A 23,542-nucleotide genomic window follows, 5' to 3' on the forward strand; every position below is an offset into this window, starting at 1 on the left:
CGCTGTCTGCTCTGCTGAGTCCTGCCAGTGACGTTTAGGCAGCAGGGGGCACGGTGTTGTGGTTAGTGCGCGCTGTGCCCTCTGCTGGCTGAACAGTCACTGATACAGAAAGCGGCAGACAGCGGTGAGCAGCAGTGAATATCTCAGGTGGCGGGTCCTGAGCAGGAGAGGTGAGTTATGGCATTTTTTTTTTGCAGCAGCATATGGGGGCATAATATATGGAACATCTTATGGGGGCAGCATATGGGGGCATATTCGGGCATATTCTATGGGGCAGCATATGGGGGCATAGTCTATGGAGCAGCATATGGGGACATATTCTATGGAGCAGCATATGGGGGCATATTCTATGGAGCAGCATATGGGGGCATATTCTCTGGAGCAGCATATGTGGACATATTGTATGGAGCAGCATATGGGGCATATTCTATGGAGCATCATATGGAGGCATATTCTATGGAGCAGCATATGGGGGCATAATCTATGGGGCATATTCTATGGGGGCATATTCTATGGGGGAGCATATGGGGGCATAGTCTATGGAGCAGCATATGGAGGCATAATCTATGGAGCAGCATATGGGTGCATATTCTATGGAGCAGCATATGGGGGCATATTTTATGGGGCAGCATATGGGGGCATAGTCTATGGAGCAACATATGGAGCATATTCTATGGAGCAGTATATGGGGGCATATTCTATGGGGCAACATATGGGGGCATATTCTATGGGGCAACATATGGGGGCATAGTCTAGGTAGCAGCATATGGGGCATATTCTATGGGGCAGCATATGGGGGCATAGTCTATGGAGCAGCATATGGGGCACATTTTATGGAGCAGCATAAGGCGCATAATCTATGGAGCAGCATATGGGGGCATATCCTATGAGGCAGCATATGGGGGTTAGTCTATGGGGTAGCATATGGGGGCATAGTCTATGGGGCAGCATATGGGGGCATATTCTATGGGGCAGCATATGGGGGCATATTCTATGGAGCAGCATATAGTGGCATATTCTATGGAGCAGCATATGGGGGCATATTCTATGGGGCAACATATGGGGGCATAGTCTATGGAGCAATATATGGGGCACATTCTATGGAGCAGCATATGGGGGCATATTCTATGGGGCAGCATATGGGGCATAGTCTAGGAAGCAGCATATGGGGCATATTCTATGGGGCAGCACATGGGGACATAGTCTATGGAGCAGCATATGGGGCACATTCTATAGAGCAGCATATGGGGGCATAATCTATGGAGCAGCATATGGGGGCATATCCTATGAGGCAGCATATGGGGGTTTAGTCTATGAGGCAGCATATGGGGGCATAGTCTATGGGGCAGCATATGGGGGCATATTCTATGGGGCAGCATATAGGGGCATAATCTATAGAGCAGCATAAGGAGGCATAATCTATAGAGCAGTATATGGGGGCATAATCTGTGGAGCAGCATATGGGGATAGGGGGGCATAATCTATGGAGCATCTTATTGGGGCATAATCTATGGAGCATCTTATAGGGAATTATTCTATGGAGCATCTTATGGGGCCATAACCTTTATGGAGCATTATATGGGGCATATTTTTCTATGGAGCATCTTATGGGGGCATTATTAACCTTTGTGCATCATTATATGGGGTGTATTATGTATGGAGCATCTTATGGGGCCATCATGAACTGTGTGGAGCATTATATGGGGCACCTGATTCAATATGGATATTCAAAAACTTTTAACCTACTGATGTCTCAAAATTAATTTTACTTTTATTGGTATCTATTTTTATTTTTGAAATTTACCAGTAGCTGCTGCATTTTTCACCCTAGGCTTATATGCGAGTCAATACGTTTTCCCCAGTTTCTTGTAGCAAAATTAGGGGCGGGGTCAGCTTATACACGGGTCGGCTTATACACGAGTATATATGGTATTTTATTTGGTGATATAAATTTATTCAGAAAAAAATCTCTCTCAAAATGACGCCGGCCGCACCTGTGGAGTAGCATGTATCAGTGATCCAATACATGCAACTGCGCAGGCCCACCGATGCCATTTTGCTAGAGGAAAAAAAATTGTTTCCACCAAGATGGTGCAGGAGGCGCCTGCAAAGTAGCATCTATCAGCGATCCGATAGATGTGATCATGCTACGGAGCAGGCGTTGCCACCAGCGCCTGCCTGCTGAATGTGAATTTAAAGAAAAAAAAACATATTATATTCAGTATGTAAAATAGGGGGTCGGTAACTGAGGGATCAGTGACCAATCATAAGCCATACAGATGAATATGTAAGCAGAGCAGTACACATGAAGATCCCCCCACAGTCAGCCCCGGAGCATGAGCATATCATGAACTCAAAACTGAAAAAGATTAAACAACAACTACGAGGTGGATTTCAGCAACCAAGGTATCATTTTAATAAGCATAACGGCACCAACCTGACAATGTCTGTAGGTTACTCAACACAATCCTGCTGACAGGTTCTCTTTAATGCAAAGTGGAATGAAAACGTGAAAAATTACATTTTCAAAGGGGTTAGGCTGGTTTCACACTTGCGTTTTTTTGCGCTGTGTTTTTGCGCAAAAAAACGCATGCGTTTTTTTTTCCTATACTTAACATGGGTGCGCATTAGGGTGACCGCAAAAAATCAATGTCGGAATTTTGTCCGTCTGGACCCCACAAAACGATTCCCCTTTCCAGATATTGAGATAGCCAAAATTTGAGCTCGATCAAACGACGTTAACCCGTGCCGCTCGTCGCTCAAAGTTTGAAAAAATCCAAATTGAGGTATTTTAAGATTTAGGTATTTTGCATAGTCTGTTAGACTATAAAGAATGTGACAGCAACATTGCAGAAGTAGCCCTGACCAAATTTTCGAACCATTTGTGGTATTTGAATGCAGAGTTGGTGGGATTATCGTTTTTTGATCCCACCATTAGACAATGAAAAGTTGTTAATGGCTAATAAGTTGCTCAGTAGCACAGATGAACCATCAGAGCACGCTAGGGTTGTAAATCCAAAAGTTAGGAAAGAAAAATTAAAAGAGGTAGGAAGTAACCGACTTTAACGACCTTCTTACAAAAGATGAAGAACAAAAGCAATATGTCCTGCAAGTTGTAAGCAAATGCCGAGCATTATATTCTGACGTTTCAAAAACTACTTTAACAAAAGCTCTAGAATAGATTAGATAACTATGTAAAATTATCAACTCATGTAGGTTAGCATGCTCTGATGGTTCATCTGTGCTACTGAGCAATTTATTAGCCATTAACAACTTTTCATTGTCTGTAATGGTGGGATCAAAAAACGATAATCCCACCAACTCTGCATTCAAATACCACAAATGGTTCGAAGATTTGGTCAGGGCTATTTCTGCAATGTTGTTGTCACATTCTTTATAGTCTAACAGACTATGCAAAATACCTAAATCTTAAAATACCTCAATTTGAATTTTTTCAAACTTTGAGCGACGAGCGGCACGGGTTAACGTCGTTTGATCGAGCTCAAATTTTGGCTCTCTCAATATCTGGAAAGGGGAATCGTTTTGTGGGGTCCAGACGAACAAGATTCTGACATTTTTTTCCCCCCATATGAGATCCGGTCACCCTAGTGCGCATAGACATGCGTTTGTACGCATTTCTATGCGCATGCGTTTTTTTGTAGTGTGTGCCCGGGCGCACAAAATACATCCTGTTGCATTTTTTGTGCGTCCGACCTGTGTCAAAAAAACGCATGCGCACGTAATGCGCACAAAATTCACCCAAAAACACATCATAGTCTACGTCAGCGCAAAAAAGCATGCTTTTTTTAAAAAAAACAAAGCACAAAAACACAAAAAAAGAATACAAACACATGATGCGTTTTTTATGTGCGTTTGCATTGCGCACGCAGCGCAAAAAAACGCAAGTGTGAAAGTAGCCTTACAGCAGGAGAAAACTTAGCAAAAAATTAATTATGCGATTTCTATTGAATATGTTGATACTCAATATGTGATTTGGATTTTGTATGACATTCGGACCATTTTTGGGAGGGTTTTGTGTAAAATTATTTGCATTTTGCCTGATTTTTTTTGTGTTGTTCTAACACACAAAGTAAGTAAACATGTGTAATTGCAATAATTTACTGGGAGAAACACTTTATTTTCTGGAACAATGTCAAGGGTGCCCACACTTTTGGCCATGACTGTATATGGACACCCTAAGTCTCTCTCTTCTAAGAGGGTACTACAAGTGACCCTTCATCTTGCAGTGAGCTATTTTCCTTTAAAAGAAAATAAAAATGAGCTTACAGTGTGTGAAATGATTAATTGAATTTAAAATACACATTTACCTTAAAAACTGTGAGATATCTTCAATGACAAGATGAGATAAAGCTTGTCTGTTTGTAGTGGTGTACAAACCTAGATGTGCACAGCTAAAAATACAAAAGAATGGTCATTTCATTATAATCTAGCACTATTTGAAAGCAGTAAATTATCAAATTTCTAGCTTATAATGTGTTTAACCTCTAACCAATATCTAAGGATTAGATAATGTTTCAATTTAATGTTACAACATATACTGTAGTAAAATATTATAATACTTGCCATTCACAGAGTTTGCAAATGGATAATGGTCAAGATGGGAAATACTACATTTAGATCTTAGCCACCATAGGCAGGGCTATGAAAATAGCAGCTTCACGTCACTGTTTGTGTAACGCCAAAAGAAAGGAATAGACGATACAGAAACGGCAACACACAGCATAGTGCAGTTTACCTGGTCATTTTCATAACACTGCCTTTGATCGCCTAGATCTAGAGGTAATTCCCACGAAAGGCAGAGATGGGAATAACACCTTAAGTATTTACAGTACATACTTTGTATATAGTACTATCTAGTTTAAAGTGATTCCCTCATCAAATTTGCAAGCTTTCAAATAAAAACGCCAATAAATGTTACTATGTGTAAAGTAGAGCTGCAGGGGTTTCCACAAACCTGCAAGTAAACCCTGTGGCTGTGGTTCCTTTTTGAGGAGTGCAATCTCTTGAGTTCCATTGTTTATTATGCCAATAGAGGCACTGTGTCCACTGCACATCCATTGTATAATTTATCATATTGGAAATATATTTATTTTTTGGGTGCCTTCTATAATTTGCATCCATCAACGCCATGTAATTGTATTCTGCATCTATATTGGATAAACAGGAAATCAATATAAATGTATAATTACTGAAGCATCACACATAAATCCTTTTAACACGGTTGTGGAACACGTCAGACATAATATAGTAAACATTAAACCCATGTACAAGGAATTCCCCCTGAGGTAAATCTAAATGCCATAAAATACTACAGGGTGCGTCCTCCCAGTCTCTAAAGTGTGATCTATAGCAGAAAGCAAAGGCTCTCCAGGGCTACAGGAGTTGAGGAACTGCAACTTCTTCACGAGATGTAAATCAATTTGGGGCAAAGCATGCTACACAACCAGCTAGTGGAAGCAAGGTAGAAAAAGGCTCAACCAGTCATTTGGAAACTGCTCACTGTATGGAATTTGAAACAACATAAGGAACAGTGATGAACAAGCACTAAAATACTCGGGTGCTCGTTGCTCGACCCGAGCAACAAGCCCAATGTAAGTCTATGGGAAACACAAGCTTTTTTTGCCTTCACCCCCCCGGGGTATTTTTAGGATCTGAAAATGTCTGAAATCGATGGGAAAAGTGATGCAATGACATGGGAACATTATGGGGAAGACACCTGGAAGCATTTCTGACTCCTAGGTCACTGCTGCGAACAATGTTGTCAGGGTGTTACGCCACTTTTACGGGTGCACAATAAAATATGCAAAAACAAAAACAAAATTAATTTTCCTGGGAAATAGTGTATGTTAAGGAACATCCTTTCCAGGGTAATGATTTGTATGTAAGGCCAAATAAATAACCCAAAACAAAAATGTTCCTCCACCACTTTGGCTTTGTTCACATGTAGCATTTTTTATTCGATTTTCAACTTTAGCATTGTTTCAACCACGCCAAATCCATTCAATGGGAAATGTCATTTGAACATTTTACAACCTTAGCTGGCCATAAGGTGTGTGACACATCATCAGACACATGCTGATTCATTTATGAAGGAGGAACTGTTAAAGGAGGAGGGCCATCAGGCGGACTTTAATCTTCTTAAAGGGACAGCAGTTTGTCCTCACTATTCTTAGAGCGCCATCAGCCAGCTATGCTTTGTTGCTCCCATTATTAAACAGTGGGTCTCCTATACTGTTATTGCCTGTGCACTGAATGCAAGGCCTGCCCTAAATTTGGACGCTCCCCAATAAGCCATTGAACAGACATCATGGATGGCCATATGAAACCAAAGTTCCCATTCTTATTTATTTTGTACTGCCATACTGTTAGACTATGCATTGAATGCAAGGCCTGTCTTGCCCCAAAGTTACACACACTCCAATAATCCTTTGAACCAATGTACTGGACGGCCACATGAAACCAAAGTTCCCATTTTTCTTAATTAGCTACTCCCATAATGTTAGCCTATGCATTGAATGCAAGGCCTGTACTGCCTCTAAGTTACACGCACCCTAATAACCCTTTGATCCAACATACTCGATGGCCACATGAAATCAAAGTTCCCATTTTTCTTAAATTGTTACTCCCATAAAGTTAGCCTATGCATTGACTGCAAAGCCTGCCCTGCCCCAAAGTTACACGCAACCCAATAACCCTTTCAACCAACATACTGGATGGCCACATGAAATCAAAGTTCCCATTTTTCTTAATTTGTTACTCTAATAATGTTTGCCCATAAAGGCAATGCAAGGCCTGCTCCAAATTTGGATGCACCCCAATACCCCTTGGAAGAGACATGGAGGAGGGCCTACTAAAAATCGTTTCCCAATTTAAAGGAATGTGTCTCCTATGGGTGTAATACCCATACACTAAGTGAATGGGCTGACGAACATTTCCCCCTGGCGGTCACACATCAACATTATGTGTAAAAAAATTTTTTACTGGCATCAAAAACACCCTTGAAAAAAAACCCCTGGCTGTTGCATCATGTTCACCCTGGTGATCTAGTGGTGGGGTCGGAAGAGACGTGGAGGATGGCCTACTAAAAATCTTTTCCCAATTTAAAGGAGCATGTCTCCTTTGGTTGTAATGCCCATACAATAAGTGTATGGATTGACAAATATTTCCCCCTGGAGGGTGCACATCTACATAATGTGTAAAAAAATTTTTTACGGACATTAAAAACACCCTTTAACACAATAACGTGGCTGTTGCATCACGGATCACGGTTACCATGGTGATCTAGTGGTGGTGGCTGATGAGGAGAAGGAGGATAACATCAAATGGGTAAAATCAGGAAGTATATACCCATGTGGGTGTGAAGAGGTGCATGGGAATATACCTCCCAAAAAATGACACTGGATTTGAGGTTATGTTTCGCTGTGATCATTCGGTGTTGTAGAGAAGTCTGGCCCAAACCAGCCTTTGTTCAATTTTATAAGAGTCAGCCTGTCCAGCATTTTCAGTTGACAGGAGGATGCGCTTATCAGTTATAATTCCACCATTGGCACTAAAAATGCTAGCGGCAGGGCAGGCCAGGACCTCCAAGGCATAGACAGCCAGTTCATGCCACGCATCCAGATTGGATACCCAATAATTCAAAGGCACAGAGGAATCACGGAGGACGTCGGTACGGTCAGCAAGGTACTCCCTCAGCATCTTCTAAAACTTTGCACTCCTTGTGAGAGTACCCTGCGCCACAGGTCCAGTGCGATGGGAGGGTCAGAGAAAACTCGTCATGATCTGCTGAGTTCATGGGATCAGGTAGTTTAGAGGTTAATCTGGACAGCCTCACTCTGTGATTCTGGGAGGCTTTTTATAGCCTCATTGTGGGCTCCCTCCTTGTCGCTTATACTCAGACCCTTGGCCGAGTGTGTGACCCTAGTGTGCTTTGTGACTGTGATACTTTATGCTTGCTTGGTTTTGATCCGGTTATGTCCCTGTTACGAGTTCTGCCTGTTCCTTTTGTACTGCTCTGCTATCTCCGTGTACGACTCTTTTGCCTTGGACCTGACTACTCTCTGACTGCCTCCCTTGTACTAGGTTGCTATCTCTGTATATGATTCATTGCTTACGTTTTGACTATTCTCTGCTTGTCCCTCTGGTACCACTCCGCCCTCTCCGTGTGTGACCCCCGTTTGTCTGACCTGAGTTTCCCTAGCCTTTACTCCAGGATTCCTGTAATAGAACCCTACAGCCCTCTCCTGCAGCAGGATGCTAAGCCTCGCCCCCTGTAGTCACATGATCGTAGTTCCTTGTACTGCTAACTACTTTCAGTGTCGCAGGTCCTGTTGTCTGAACTTTCCCTGCAGTATCGGACCCCAGGTCCTCCCGTAGTCTGGGTGAGTTTCACTGTTCAGCCGCGGCAGTCCGCCAGCGCTGACAGGATCCTGATAACTCTCCCAGAACTTTGACAGTGTTCCTCTGCCTCTGCTGGATAGGAGTTGTTTCTCTTTCTCGCCTGTACTCCTTGGTTGTCCAACGAACTGTGACCTCTGCCGCCAACGTTTTAAGATGGGAATTTTTGTGATAATTCCGCAACAAGGGCCCTCTGTTACTGCCCCATTTTAGTAGACTTGTCTGCCTCTGGAAAAAGAGAATGAAAGTTCTCCTTGTAGCATGGGTCTAGAAGTGTCACCAACCAGTAATAAGTGTCACCCAAAATTTTGAGAATGCGAAGGTCACGGGAAAGGCAAAGCGACATAAAGTCAGCCATGTGTGCCAGACTGCTAACAGGCAAGACTTCTGTGTCCTCACCAAGAGGACAACTGACCATACTGTCCTCCTCCCTGTCCTCAGGCCATCCACAATGAACAGATGGTATGACAGTTGTGCTTGTAGTTTGGTCTATAGCGCATGAAACTAGCTCCTGTTCTTACTCCTTCTCTATCTCATTGTGAACCAATCCACGTTGGGATGACATGAGGTTGGGCTGTGTGTAATCACCCTGTATGCTTCCTTGCTCCATCTCATCGTGCTCCACCTGCAATGCATCCAATTTCATTGTGAGCAGCGAGCTTTTTAGAATACAGAGAATCTAGATAGGGATGTCAATTATGGCATAATCGCCGCTCACCATCTTGGTGGGCTCCTCAAAATTTTGTAGGATGGTACAATATGTCTGACATCAATGTCCACTCCTGAGGTCTTATGTGTGGAGTCTGACCGGAATACCGATGGCTGGTAATCAACAACTGCCTTCTTCTGCTCACATATCCTTTCCAACATATGCAGTGTAGAGTTCGCATGCGTGCGGACATGACACACCTGTGGGTGAGCCAGAAACTGCAAACGCTGCTGAAGCACAGCAAGGGAGGCGGAAGTTGCAGCTGATTTTCTAAAATGGGCAGACAGGCAGTGTACTTTCACAAGCAGATCTGGTAGCTACGAGTAGCTTTTGAGAAACTGTTGTACAATGAGGTAAAGCACATGGACCAGGCATGGTACGTGTGTGAGCTCGCCCCACACATGACCATGCCTGGCTGTAGGTTCAGCGGTGTCAGCCACAGATCTGCCTGCTCTTTCAGAGCTGTCCAAAACTCTTCAGCATTGTGCAGTTTGTCACCTAAGCATATTAGCTTCAGCACAGCCTGTTGCCGCTTGGCTGAGGCAGTGCTGCAGTGCTTCCAGTTTGTGACTGATGTGTTCATTTCAGAGATGGAGGATAAAAGGGAGGAGAAGGAGGTGCAGGAGCTGTAGACTGTGGTGGCAACCCTGATTGACCTAGGGCCTGCAATCCTCGGCGTCGGGAGGACGTGTTCCATCCCAAAGTCTGACTGGGTCCTGGCTTCCATTATGTTAACCCAGTGTGCCTTCAACGAGATGTACCGTCCCCACCCACAAGCACTTGTCCACATGGTTAGGTGGACTTTCCCAGTAACAGCATTGTTGAGGGCACGGGTAATGTTGTGGGACACGTGCTTGAGTAATGCCGGGATGGCACATCGGGAGAAATAGTGGTGACAGGGGACCGAGTACTTTGGGGTGGCCGCCGCTATCAGGTTTCGGAAAGCTTCCATCTCCACGAGCCTAAAAGGCAACATTTCGAGCACAAGCAGACAAAAAATGTGTAAATTTAGTACTGTGGCCTGAGGGGCGTTAGCTGCGTATTTACACTTGCGTTCCAATGACTGGGGTATGGACAACTGAAGGCTGCACTGGGACAATAATGTGGACGTGCTTGATGATGGTGCTAGTTGAGTGTAGGCAGTGACAGGTGCAGAGCAGGAGGCATCTTTGCATTCACTAAGGACGGAGAGAGGATTGGCTTGCACGCACAACAGTGGAAGAAGCAGTCATGTCACCCACACTATTCCTTGAGCCTGGGGTTCGGCCCACAAAGTCAGGTGCTTTGCTGCCATGTGCCTGATCATGCTGGTGGTGGTCAGGCTGGTAGTTTTGCTACCCCTGCTGATGTGGACATGGCAGGTGGCACAAATGGCCTGTTTGGGGTTATTGGCAGAGTCTTTAAAAAACAACCAGACTGCCAACTTCCGTCGTGTTGGTGTTACGAGGAAAAGTTGCCCACCTTCTGTCTGCGGCCACCACACTGCTTCTTCCTGCCTGTTGGGGTACTGTGCCTCCCTTCCCTAATGTGCTGCTGTCCTCGCTCTGCATGTCCTCCTGCCAGGTTGGATCAGTTACTATATCATCCACCGCCTGTCTTTCACTTCCACACCCTGGTCTTCCTCCTGACTTTCTGGCAAGTGTGTCTCATCATCATCCACCTCTTGTGACAAGTTCCCACCATTGCCTTCATGTGACTGTGGCTGCTCAAATATTTGGGCATCACTACATGGGATCTCATCTTGCCCCGCTTCAAGTGGACCGGGCGTGAGGCCCAAATATATAAATGGAAAAGTGAACAGCTCTTCAGAGTGTCCAAGTGTAGGATCAGTTGTCTCCGGGCACTCGGCAAGGTGGAAGGAAGGAGGACCAGGGTGAGGAATATGCGTTCCAGATTCACAGCTACTCAGACTTGATTGTGTGGAAAACAGGGTGGTGGTGGCAAAGTGACTGGAAGCATTATCCGCTATCCAACCAAAAACTTTTTGACACTGCTATGGGTAAAATAGTGGTGTGCTGCTGCGGTCCCATAGTAATTGGGACAGGAAGGTCGAGCGAGAAGATGTGGGTGTTTGTTGTGGCCCAATTTCAGCTTGCCCACGGTCTCGGCCTCTGCATGAACCATCACCATCACGTCCACTTCCCGGTCCCTTGCCATGCGCCTTGCCCATGTTAAATGGACTATAATATTTTCCACATTCACTACAAATGACTGAATTTGGAGTGAACTTATATGTAATAATAATAATAATAAATTTTATTTTTATAGCGCCGACATATTCCGCAGCACTTTACATTTCAGAGGGGATTTGTACAGACAATAGACATTACAGCATAACAATAATCACATACAGTAGATTATAGCAAATACCAAGAGGAAAGAGGGCCCTGCTCGCAAGCTTACAGTCTATGAGGAAAGAGGTAGACACGAAAGGTGGGTTGTAACAGTTGCCCTGATTGTATGGACCAGCCATAATGTTAGGTGTGTGACAGTACGGACACAGAGGGCTAATGGATGCATAAAGCATGTGGGAGAATGATGCGGGGAACCTGGTTATGGTAAAACTTTTGGCTCTGCCACACAGGGATAGATTAGGTTAATGTGTTGAGGCGATAGGCCAGTCTGAATAAATGCGTTTTCAGGACACGCTTAAAATTGTGGGGATTGGGGACTAATCGTATTGACCTGGGAAGTGCATTCCAAAGAATTGGCGCGGCACGTGTAAAGTCTTGGAGACGGGAGTGGGAGGTTCTGACTATTGAGGATGCTAACCTCAGGTCATCAGCATCATCATATGTAATCTGTGTGCAGGAAAACCACAGTTTAAAATATCTGGTCTGTAGGTGACAATTTAGAATATAAAAAAAAATGGTGTCAATAACTAGGCTAAGACACATTTTTTTTACTGCAAAATAGTGTCAAGAACTAGGGTAACACAAAGCAAAATCAGTTGAATGGAGGCCTCAAATGCCACAATTTGTAGCTGAAAGATAGATGAGGCGTGTGATGGAGATACCACACTGTAAAATATGTGGCCTGTATTTTTTTTTTTTGGCCAGTAAAATTGTGTCAATAAGTAGGCTAAGACACAACTTAAACAATTCTATGGAGGCCTGAAATGGCCCAATTTTGACGGCAATGATATGTGATCCGTGTGGCGGACAAAACCCCGCAGAAAATATCTGTCCTGTAGCAAAATGTTGTCAAGAGATTGTATAAAGCACAATTTTTACAGAACCACAAAAATAGCAGAATTTTCTGCGCCCTCAGATGTAATCGCTGGGACGGGCAAACCCATTTAAAATAGCTGGATTTTCACGCTGTGCTATGAAAAGGATCTGGCTGTATTGTGTCAACAAGCAAATGGAAAAAAAAATTAGCGCTCTGGATTACTTTTGAATAAAATAATCAGAATTAAGATGCAAAAAAAAATATTCCTGGCCACTGATACCTGGGGCTATTTATATATAGTCAATATATGTAAAAGGCAGCAGCACAGCAGACATAATGGAATGGACCCTTTTGATGTATGCAATTAAGTATTTAACATACAATGCCTGCCTGACTAGCAGTGATGCCTGCATGCCTTGCACAGATATGTATATACCCACATGCCTACCTAGCACTGCAATCTATATAGCCCCTAATTAGTCCTTAGAAGGACTGTTGTTTTAGCTGTATTTGTGTATTCAATTATAGTATACCCACAGTAACTATTACCGCACCTATTCTGTCCCTATCACTGCAGCAACTCTCCCTACACTGGTGATTCCGGAGCTGACTGGGATAGCAGGGTGGCGCCAGGTCTGATATAGACCTGATGACGCTATGCGGCCAGCCAATCACTGTAATGCCACAACCAATATGGCTGCGGCATTACAGTGTGTGGCAGACAATCCCTGCATGTTTATTGGCGCTCTAAAGAGCACCAAACATGCAGGGCAGGGACCCAAACTCATGCCGAACAATCCCATAAATGCTCAGCGCTCGCCGAGCACCGCAAGTACAGTGATGCTCGAGTGAGTACCAAGCATTACTGAGTATGCTCGCTCATCACTAATAAGGAAATATATATCTATATTGTAGGGATTCACTCTCACAGGTAGGCAATAGGTAGTGTTCACACAGTGAATGCAGTTTGGTCCAAAAAGGTGCAGTTTTTTTGCTTTCATCAAACTCCAAGGGATTCAAAGCCAAAAATGGCCTCTGCTGTACACAAAGGTATCACAGCAAATAAACAGTTTATTTAGCAGGGCACATATGTTAGTGAGGGTTCCCCTGAACAGATTACATGTCATTTCCTTACATCACAGAGCAAACGTTTTACGCAGACTTACACCAGCTTTGGGAACTTGAGCCCGAGCTTCATCAGCTTTCAGCGCCAAACAGAAGTATTCAACTCCAGGCACAGTTCACACTGAACAAGCTGCAGCTTCCACACGCTTCTCTGCAGCTCCCACAGACAGACTACTCAGCTTTGCTAGCAGAACAGTGCAGTCTCCATTCAGACAGACATACTGACTTGACTCTCTAAGCTACAGCCCACATTTAGGCTGTACACCCTCCAGCCACTCAGTGGACTCTTCCCCATCTAGCAGACTGACATTCTTAGTGAACACAGGCTATGGTTCTTAGTAAAAAGCCAGTTCTGCTACAATATATACAGTATATATATATATATATATATAAAGAAAGAGAGAGAGATTTAAAAAGGTTAGTTTTAAAAAAATAAACTTATTGATGTATAAGGAAAGAGAAAAAGACAATTTTATAAGCAACAAATTAAATTGTAATCTTGAAATTTTCATCTCACAGAACGCGATACCAAACAGCTGGTAATGTCAGTAAAAAAAAAACAGGTCCCGATTCATAAAGACCGGCGATGTTCATGCCAGTCTTCATGAGTGGGCATGCTGGAGTCAGACGCTGCTGATGGATGAAGTGGTGCATGCTTCTTCATGAATCTGGAACGTCTAACGAGTCTGGGACTGAAGGAAGATTTCTGGCAGAGGGAATGCCACAGTTTATCATGAAATAGACGAGCTGTGGAATCCGGCCCCCGCATCGCCCCCATTCTGCCTCAGCTATGCCCATTTTGTTGGGGCTGGATGACACTGGACTGAAAATACTAAAAGTTGCATAATTTAGGCACAACTCTGATACCACAGAATTCTGAAGTGAAAGCTTTGATGAATTGGACCGATTGTGTATATATGTGCAAAATCAGCCAATTTAGAGGTATGGAAGCCAGAAATGTTGACCCTACTACATTCCAAGAAATCATCAATTTCCAAAAGTAACAAGTCAGCAGTAAACTGCAATATGCCACATTAAGATATTGTTTGGAGTCAAGAAAAAAAAGATGAAACATGTTTTGGGATCTTTAACATCATGATCGGCTATGCTACGGATTGAGGAGTTATACAATTGATGGCAAATATCTTATGATTTTATTGCAGCTTCACATTAAGTGAATGACAAAGCCAGTAATTCTATTGCATTTTGGAAAGGATTGTGGCAAACCAAGTTGGAATATATGTAAAGATGTAGAAATTCAGCCCAATAGGAAACAGTGCTTCCTAGTCAAAGCTCCTCCATCTCCTTCACATTAAGGGTATGTGCACACGGTGCGGATTCTGATGTGGTTCTGCAGCGTTTCTGCAGCTGCGGGTCTGCAGCAGATTCTGCTGCGTTGTACAGTACCTTTATTTCCTATGGAATTAAAAAAAAGCTGTGCACATGCTGCGTTTTTTTCTGCGCGGTTTTGCTGCGGTTTAAAAACCGCAGCATGTCAATTGTTTGGTGCGGAAACGCTGCACTTTTACACCTCATCCATTATGAGGTGTAAAACCGCAATCAAAACCGCAGATAAACCGCAGGACTTTTGTCCTGTGGATTTACCTGCGGTTTTCTCTACAAAATCCGCAGAGGCAAAAAACTACGTGTGCACATAGCCTAAAGAAGCACGCCTATCAAAGTTTTTATACTCTTAATATATTGCTATCATCATATTATACAGAACTATGTACTTACAATTGCTCATTTTGCCCTTCTACCCAGTTAATTCTTCTCTTTTTTATTACATGTATTCATCATGTGATTAAAAACTGACTATATCAACCCATCCAATCGATGCAGAAACAGGAAGTCTCTTTTTTCTGCAGGAGTCATCTGTGGCACTCCTGAGGGTTCAGTCGCCACAGAGGTACTGCACCTCCTCCTGAGGTGTGGTACCCCACCATTCAGGTAAGGTGGAGACACCTGACCACACTCCAACACCTGCATCCCACACAACATAGTAGTGTAGCAAAGCACCCTTTGGTGGCTCCCTGCTTGGAACACGAAGCATGCTGTGAGGCGGGTGGAGTTAGTCTGCACCAAAAGAGCGGGAAGAGTTTAGGATTTGGTCAGTCTGACAGAGTCAGTGGAAGAGTGAAGATCCCCTGAGTGGGATGAATGAAGGAAGTGCTGCAGCCGACCTCAGTGACCTGGGTCCACTGGCACAGGAAAGAGACATTGATGGAAAGCCTGACTCTCTCCATAAGAAGGAAGGATTAGTACAGAACGTGAGGAGAGGAGGACTAAGGATTAGAGCAGAACCCTTCCCAAGTTCACAGCGCAAGGCCGGGGTCCGGTCCCCGAGGTTGTATGGATACTAATGGTCCTGCAGCAGACACCGGAGGAATAGAAATTGTCACCACTTTATTCCCACACAAGACTTGGGGGCACAACAGCAACGATAGTGAGCCGGGACTTGGTAGCAAGGAGTCCCCGAAGCAGGCTACAGCTGTCTGCCGTACAAGTAGAGTTCATAGGAACATCTGACAGGAGGAACTCCAGTGTAACTCAGTACTGAGAGTACTTCACTATAGGTGCAAAAGGGAGACGTTCAGAAAAGGCACATATGTTGGCGGAGTGTTGGAACGGAGTACTTCATCTTCCCTGGAGGTTGGCTGAGCCCCTGACCTGGAGGACACAGCACGGATGCGGGCACCTGTATGCACAGCAGACTGTGAGTAAAGCTTTGGAACTACATGCCCTGGTGTCCTCCACTTATTCCTGCGCCAACACACTCAGCACTGCTACATCTTGGTGCCGGACACTACACTCTCTCCCTTAACACCTATCATCTTCATCTACTCTGCTCTGGGACTACAGCCCTACCTGTGGAGGGCTACACCATCATTGCTGCACCACACCATCTGTCCAAGAGGATTTGTCTGCAGCGTCGGCTTAACATCTTCATTGCCGAACACCACAGGTGGCGTCACAAATCATTCACTTATAAACTTTAAACATCATCATCCACTCTATCCCCCTTTTACAATGGAAGCCCAGGGCCACGGACCGGGTCACATTTACCGTGACATCTCCCATTGAAATCCACCGGGCCCGTATCCGAGTACCCCGCTGCCCTGGGTGAGGGCGATCCACATCCCTCTCTTCGACTCCAAATTTATCTGCTCTGCTCCTTCCCCCTTGGCAAGGATTTTGCAGCGATGTAGAACACTATTATTATCATGGCTCATGCAGGGAAAAGAGACTTTTTGTTTTTACACAGAGCTTAACACACCAAAGAAGGGCAACAGTATTTACCTGCCTAGCCCAGGGGTCACGCCATGGCAGGGAGATGCCCAACCTGCGACACAATGTGAAGGAGTGAGGGAGCTGATAAAGGGGAGCACTGATAATAGGGAGAGGGGGAAGATGGTGACCCCTCAACACTAACCTTATGCTGACATCTGCATTCCCTATCATTCTAGATGGGCCCTTCCCCCGATACGCCAACACGTTCCTGGATGACCCTGGGTCTTAGACCTAGATAGTGAGCTGGGCAGCAAAACACTAGTCTTACTCCTAACAATAAGACAACACAGGGAAAGAGACAGACAGGGGAACACACAACAAAGGATATCCACAGGAATCAAAAGGAACACAAACAACTTCTCCAAGAACACTGACTTCTACAGGAACACAATGGCTACTCCAGATAACTAAGACTCAGCATAGTAAAACCTATTGCTGGCATGGGAGGAAGCCCAAAGAGAGTTTAAATAATGAAGGGGGAATGTACCAATACGCAACACCTGAGAACAAAGCCAGATGGAATCTCAGCAGACTTTAACCAAGAACTCATAACCCCTTCTGTACCAAAAGAAAGAGTAAACCTGCACCAGTCATGTGAATGATTGCCTAAGCTCCAAAGAGGACCTGTGATCTACTAATCTTTGTGATCTTCTGATTCCATGTGCCCCACAGGTTCCAGACAGGTGCGGCACACTCGTGACATCAGGTCACAGAAATAATGTACTATATAATACCTTAAATAACATTATGATGTATTGGTTTGCAAGTTTGCATATTTTGCCAAAATATCAACCAATATCTCATATATACAGTATTATATATATATATTTTGCATATTATATTCTTACTCAGGTTGCAGCCAAGCCTATTAATGGTGGCCTTGTGAACTAGGGTGTCTGTCCCCATGGGGTGCACTTATATAGTGCTGAGAAGCCTGCCTAATCTAATAGTATGGGCATCACTAATAGGATGCAAGCCAGACACTGTGCACTATCTGTGTATGATCAGCGCTCTACATGCTCTAAGCCTAGTTTGTGCGCATTTTTAATACTAAGCAATCACCCCCTTCATGAATTTTTAGGTTGTGAGTGGTTGTCTCATCAGCATTTTTCACTTCTGTTGCCTCCATCTTTATTAAGTAGGTTTGCTACATCCTGGCAAATACGGTTTCCTTTTTTGCTGTGTTAATTCTTAAACTTTGGGGGGGATTTTCATTCCTCTTTCAGTGGCCTTGTTTTTAATTTTAGTGTAGAAACTCATAAATATTAGGATCTTTGACGCTGGTTACAAGCTTGCGTATTTTGGGCAAAATATCGACCTTATATATTCCACATAGAGCTTAGAAGGATTCAACTACTCTGTGTTAAATCACGTGATGTCATAGACATCATTGAAATGAGAATTATCTGGGTAGAAAGGCAAATTCAGCAAATGTACGTACACAGTGCTATATAATATGAAGACTAATATAGTAAATAAAAATATTGATGGGAGTGATTCTTTAAAGGGAAATTGTCATATAATTCATGCTGCCCAATTGCATCCAGGTATATTTTTCTTCAAAATGCTACGGCATTCTTCTCGTTTCAGAGAAAATACAGTTTGAAAATTCGCCCAAGGACTATAAGCAGAGACAAGACTAGGAGAGACAGGAGCAGCCTTTGTCGTACAAATTGCAGACACATTGTGATAAATTGGCTGGGAATGTTCAAGTCCCACCTTGCTCTTTTTCTTCCCAAGCTCCAACAAATTCGGCGGAGCTAATTTAAGCTGGCATGAAAAATCCAAAATTTGCATAATTTTTTGCCATTTTTCAAAGCTTTAATTAATCAACCATATACTGTATTTCAAATGGAATGAACACTTTGGACAATAATGTGTGACATGCCAACCTACATGTCTCACAGTAAGGGGATCCGTATCAATCTGAAATGATAAATAACAAACCTCTTAAGGAATCCGCAGGAATAAGTATCTGAATTGAAAGTTCTTCTAAAGAGTGAGTTTGCTTTATGTTAAAGCTGGATGGAGTGGGTTTCTTGGAATGCCTATCACATTAAAACAGAAGGGGAATACATTACTCATGAGATTTATGCTTCATGCATCTATTATATTCTGTTTCACTCTTTTGAAGGAGTTTTCAGATTACCATCTTTCAGATTATAAGACAGACTTTTTTTCCCCTAAAATTGGGAGGAAAATGGAGGTGCATCTTCTAATCCAAAGGTAGCTTACTGGGGAAGGCGACTGCGGCGGAACAGGGTCCCAAGAAGCAGGGTCGGTCGCTGCTGGAGGCCGGCAGTGACAGGAGTGGGGCAATGCTGCGGGCCCCGGGCTGGGAGGAGGGGGTGTACTGGCGGTGAAGGCTGTAATGGGAACCGGGCTTTTACAAAATGTAAAATGTGGAGTATGGAAAAATGGCTACCTCTGGCGATACATGCGAAGATTGGGAGTTCGGCTCCCGGGATTTCAGTCTGCACATGCACCGCCTCCATCAGCCATTTTCCCGGGGTAAGATCTCATCTCCTGATATCTCAATCTTTGCAGGGAAATTAATGAGAAGGGGAATCTGCTCACCGCTGACATCTCATGAATGGCCAGGGCCCGCAGCCTCGCACCTTCAGGACACTCCTTCCTCCCAGCCCGGGGCCCACTGCATTGCTCCTCTCCTGCTGCTGTCGGCCACCTGCAGCAGTGACCCTGCCTCCTGTGACCCAGCATTGCCTGAAAGCTGCCATAAAATTGGACTATAGGACGCACCACCATTTTATATAAAAAAATGTTTTCCTATTGTGGAAGGTCGGCTCACTTAGCTGCTCCTCAAGATAGACACAGGTACACGTGTGGTGAAAGTCTCTGGGTGGTTTATTGCATCATAAACCAAAAAACCCAATCTGGTAACAGAAAACAGCCTGTCCGGCTCAAATGAAAATAAACAAAGTTCATATACAGTCCTGCCCAGGTCCTCTGGGACAACACATATGACAGCTCTCACAGGAGCTAGCAGTCAGGAGGCTTCCTACCTCAACACATAGACAGAGAAAAAAAACTGGCTGGACATTTATTTCCCCAGCCACACCCTTGAAGTGGAGATATGGTCAGTAGGTGTGCCACCAATCTCTTACCTACTCACCTAAACCCCCCCCCATAACATGGCCGCTTAACTCCTTCAGCACATAGCATGCTAAAAAGAAACTTTTGGGTTTCTAGATCATGGAGGAATGCAATCTCCGTAACACACATCTTGCCTCACGTATAGTGCCAGTGACCCTGTCGCACTATTTTCCTCCTCAAAATTTGGGGTGCATCTTATGGTCCGGTGTGTCTTATAATCCAGAAAATATGGTATTTTTTTAATGACCATAAACTCGTGCTGAGGAAAAATATTAAAATTTGCGTTACTTACCGTCAGCAGGTCTATCAATGTCTTTTTTCCTCTGACTCAGTCCATTGTTGACAGCCTGCAGCAGTGATCTCATAACCACAGTATGCATAAGTGCTGCAGCCAATCAACTTTCTAAAAGTTAACTTAGTTTAGTCTACAGAGCAGTACAAGTAAAACTTGTATAGAAAACATGATCCCACAAGCTTAAATCACAATATGTTTAGACTATTTGGTTTTCTTTGTAAGCTTTCAAGTCAATAGCTATATTTTAAACAAAGACTTGAAAATTTATCAATTTTCACTCTCAATACTAAGCTGATATTTTTCTGTAGAGATTACTTTTCAGCAGTGATCTCAGGCATCATAGAATACAAACAATCACTCACTTCACGAAGAGCAATGATTAGAGATCTGGGGATGGATTCGGGGGACTCCGGTCCAGCATTTAGGTCAGTGGTACCTGTCCATTAGACAGGAGGCCCGCAAATATCTTAAGGTCCGGTGTCCCCAGAAATTGATTTGTCAGGACTGTTGCAATTTCATCTATGCATCACATCATCCCCGATATTTGATGTGTAAGAACCGGTGCAATGCAGTATGTGCATCATTTCACACAGATGACATTGCATCAGCCCATGCTAATCAAAAGCGAAGCTAGAGAAGCTGGAGTATAAGAGATTTGCAGGCCTCCCATTTAGCCATGAGATACCACTGACCTGGACGTTGGACCGTAGTCCCGCAAACCGATCTACTCATCTCTAGTGATGGTGAAGGCTCCCCTCCTGCCCTCCTTGCACAAATATCCAATGCACAGGTCATAGAGCATGCCTACAAAACTTTCCATTAGAGGTCAATAACATTTCCATATGTTTTCAGAGGTTTCTGTGACTGATGTAAAGCATATCTCTGAAAGCTGTCAACATCTCAAGCAAGATGTTTTTTCACATAATCACGCACAGAAAATAGAATTAAAAAACCTACTATCGATAAATACAATTATAAAAGGAAAATAGATTGGGTTTCACTATTCAGTTTGCATTATTAAAAATATAAACATTATAAACATAATAAATTCCCTTTAAAATACTTAGAGCATAAACAGATGAAACTTATTAAAGTAACAATAGCAAACATATTTGCATTTGCTACTCCATAGCACTATTGTCACGGGTTTACCACGACAGAGAGGAGCCAGAAGACAGCACTGTCTGATTTCTCCTTCTCCTGCACTGATTAGAAGCACTTCATCTTCTTATAAAACAGTGCAGGTTTCTTCTAGCAATGCAGGGGATAACCTGTTTCAGTTAAGAGCTCCTGGAAGATTGCCTGCATTGAGGCTTTCAGCTGTCCAGAGTTGGCCACTCCCTTCTCCTATTTAAACTGGTCACTGGCAATCAGGAAATGCTAGAGTTAGCTTCATGCTGCATGGTTCAGGAGCTTGGAGGAGTTTGGTTGTTTGAGGATTCTTTTGGTGGATTTATCTAGTTGCTTGGTTTTTCTCCTTCTTTGGTTTTTCGATACCTTTACTCTCCGATGTACCCCCCCTCTTGTTTGTGTGAGCTTAATTGCATGATTGGTATTTTCCTTTAACCCTGTACGTATTCCCTTGCTAGCCTGGTTGGTGAATTTCCATACACTACCACTCCCTGCTTCCCTGGGTGGCAGAGAGAAACAGACTAAAGGTGGATTCAGGAGCTCAGCAAGGTACAGTAGGTGGCTACGGCGTCTTCACCATCATAAGTAATTCGGGGAACAGGAATAGATAGGGTGGCCCCTAACGCTAGGGACAGGGTAGGGGCCACTGGCCGTGGGATACCCGACAAGAGAGTTGTGACAACTATAGAAAGAACTGAAAGACGTTAAAAATATGCAGTAGGCAATTAGAAGTATTCTTGTACCAATTTCACTTCTGTTCATGCAACTAGTTTTCCTTGAAAAATTGTAATTAAGATGTTCTTTATTTTTGGTGTCCATCTAATTTCTTTGTTAAGGATTATATCACTACTAAATTCTTAAAAGTGTCTGTTCTTCATTATCTCTTCAGGATCGCACTGCTCCTTGGCCAAGCTTCAGTTTGGACCAATGGCACTGATGATGACAGGGATCAGGAGCTAACAAGTTGCTCCACCAATCCCGACTAGCTTCAGTGCAGTGCTTTCAAATTTTATAGGAAAATACTTGTAAGCACTGTGTATGTTCAGTTAAAAATGTTAGATTACAGTAGCGAACAGAGTCCTAGGCAACGAGCTATAAAAAATAAAATTAAAAATTTTAATTAAAGGAAGTAAGGAGGGAAATTTTAATAAATAGTAAATTATAAAAGAGTCAGAAGATGGGAATAACCCTTTAAAGAGTATATTTCTGGCAAGAATCTGTGTTCTCTAACCCAAAATTTTTTGCTGTCATTGCCAGGAGGAAAACTTGAAGCATTACATGGTGTTCAGTTATGGTCTGCCTGAGTTTCTCTATTCTGAATAGTAGAGCATGCCCAAAAAGGTATGTGAGAATGGCTTCTGTACATGTGGTAACCTAACATCAATTCGCATAAATTAATAGTCTAATAGAACAAGGATCTTATGCTACACCATATGCACATTTATTAGCAATGCCCTTTGAATATTTTACAGTACTCTGTAGTAGCAAAACAAGATACTTATTCTTTACTTCATCTGCCAGAAAGAAAAGTAAACAAGCTTAATTGTCAGTCACTTTGGGTTATCAGGGTCTATGGATAAACTTGATGTATGTGTTGGGAGATTTCCCAGCAAATATTAAGAACAGACGATAATACAAAATGCAGTAAGAAATTATCCTTCCATAGCAGCTATAAAACAGTCATTGTTGCCGGTACATTGATAACTAATTTTAAAAACTATTTACATACCTAGTTAGGAGCAGTATAGGAAACGCCCTAGTTTTGGGCTTATTAAAACGAATTAATATCTTCAGTGCTGATTGTTTGTTCTTAGAAGTCATAGTGAACTGGTGGTAATTTATTTTGTCCCGAAATAAAATATATTGAGTTTTATTAAAATTTTCATTCTGTAAAATAAATATATTCGTGCTTATAAAATACATGTGACAGTAGTAATTTACATAACAAACAGTGGTTACATTTACTTAACCGATCTAAGTCCTTCCTCGTACACCAGAAAAAACATATATACTGTATTTTCATATTTACATGTCAATGATTTCACTATTCCAAATACTAGTATCACTATTATGAAGTATTGGCATCACATCTATCTAAAACTATAAACCAGTGGTCCCCAACCTTTCTTACTTTGAGAGACACATTCGGTTCTAAGAAGTAGTTGAAAGCGACATTATCCCTCAATGTAATGTCATCAAAGTCCCCCATTACCCAACAGGCCAAAGCTGCCACCCCAAAAGAATGTGCCACCCTCTCTTATAAGCAGTATACTTACATTCAGGAATTC

At 43.1% G+C, this 23,542-nt stretch overlaps 1 protein-coding gene across 1 annotated transcript in view; it reads right to left on the minus strand.

The window, feature by feature from the left end:
• Window positions 1–23,542, minus strand: part of PKD1L1 (polycystin 1 like 1, transient receptor potential channel interacting) — a 901,078-nt gene that overhangs the window by 388,782 nt on the left and 488,754 nt on the right. Inside the window, exons 37-40 of the mRNA XM_073549827.1 lie at window positions 22,984–23,141; window positions 18,662–18,762; window positions 4,976–5,168; window positions 4,329–4,412 (exon numbers count right to left, since the gene is read on the minus strand). Coding sequence (XP_073405928.1) covers window positions 4,329–4,412; window positions 4,976–5,168; window positions 18,662–18,762; window positions 22,984–23,141 — 536 coding nt within the window. The remainder of the gene's footprint in view (window positions 1–4,328; window positions 4,413–4,975; window positions 5,169–18,661; window positions 18,763–22,983; window positions 23,142–23,542) is intronic.

Source organism: Dendrobates tinctorius, unplaced genomic scaffold (genome assembly GCF_039654945.1).
Source record: "Dendrobates tinctorius isolate UK_male_01 unplaced genomic scaffold, ASM3965494v1 ptg000162l, whole genome shotgun sequence".
Taxonomy (NCBI): domain Eukaryota; kingdom Metazoa; phylum Chordata; class Amphibia; order Anura; family Dendrobatidae; genus Dendrobates; species Dendrobates tinctorius.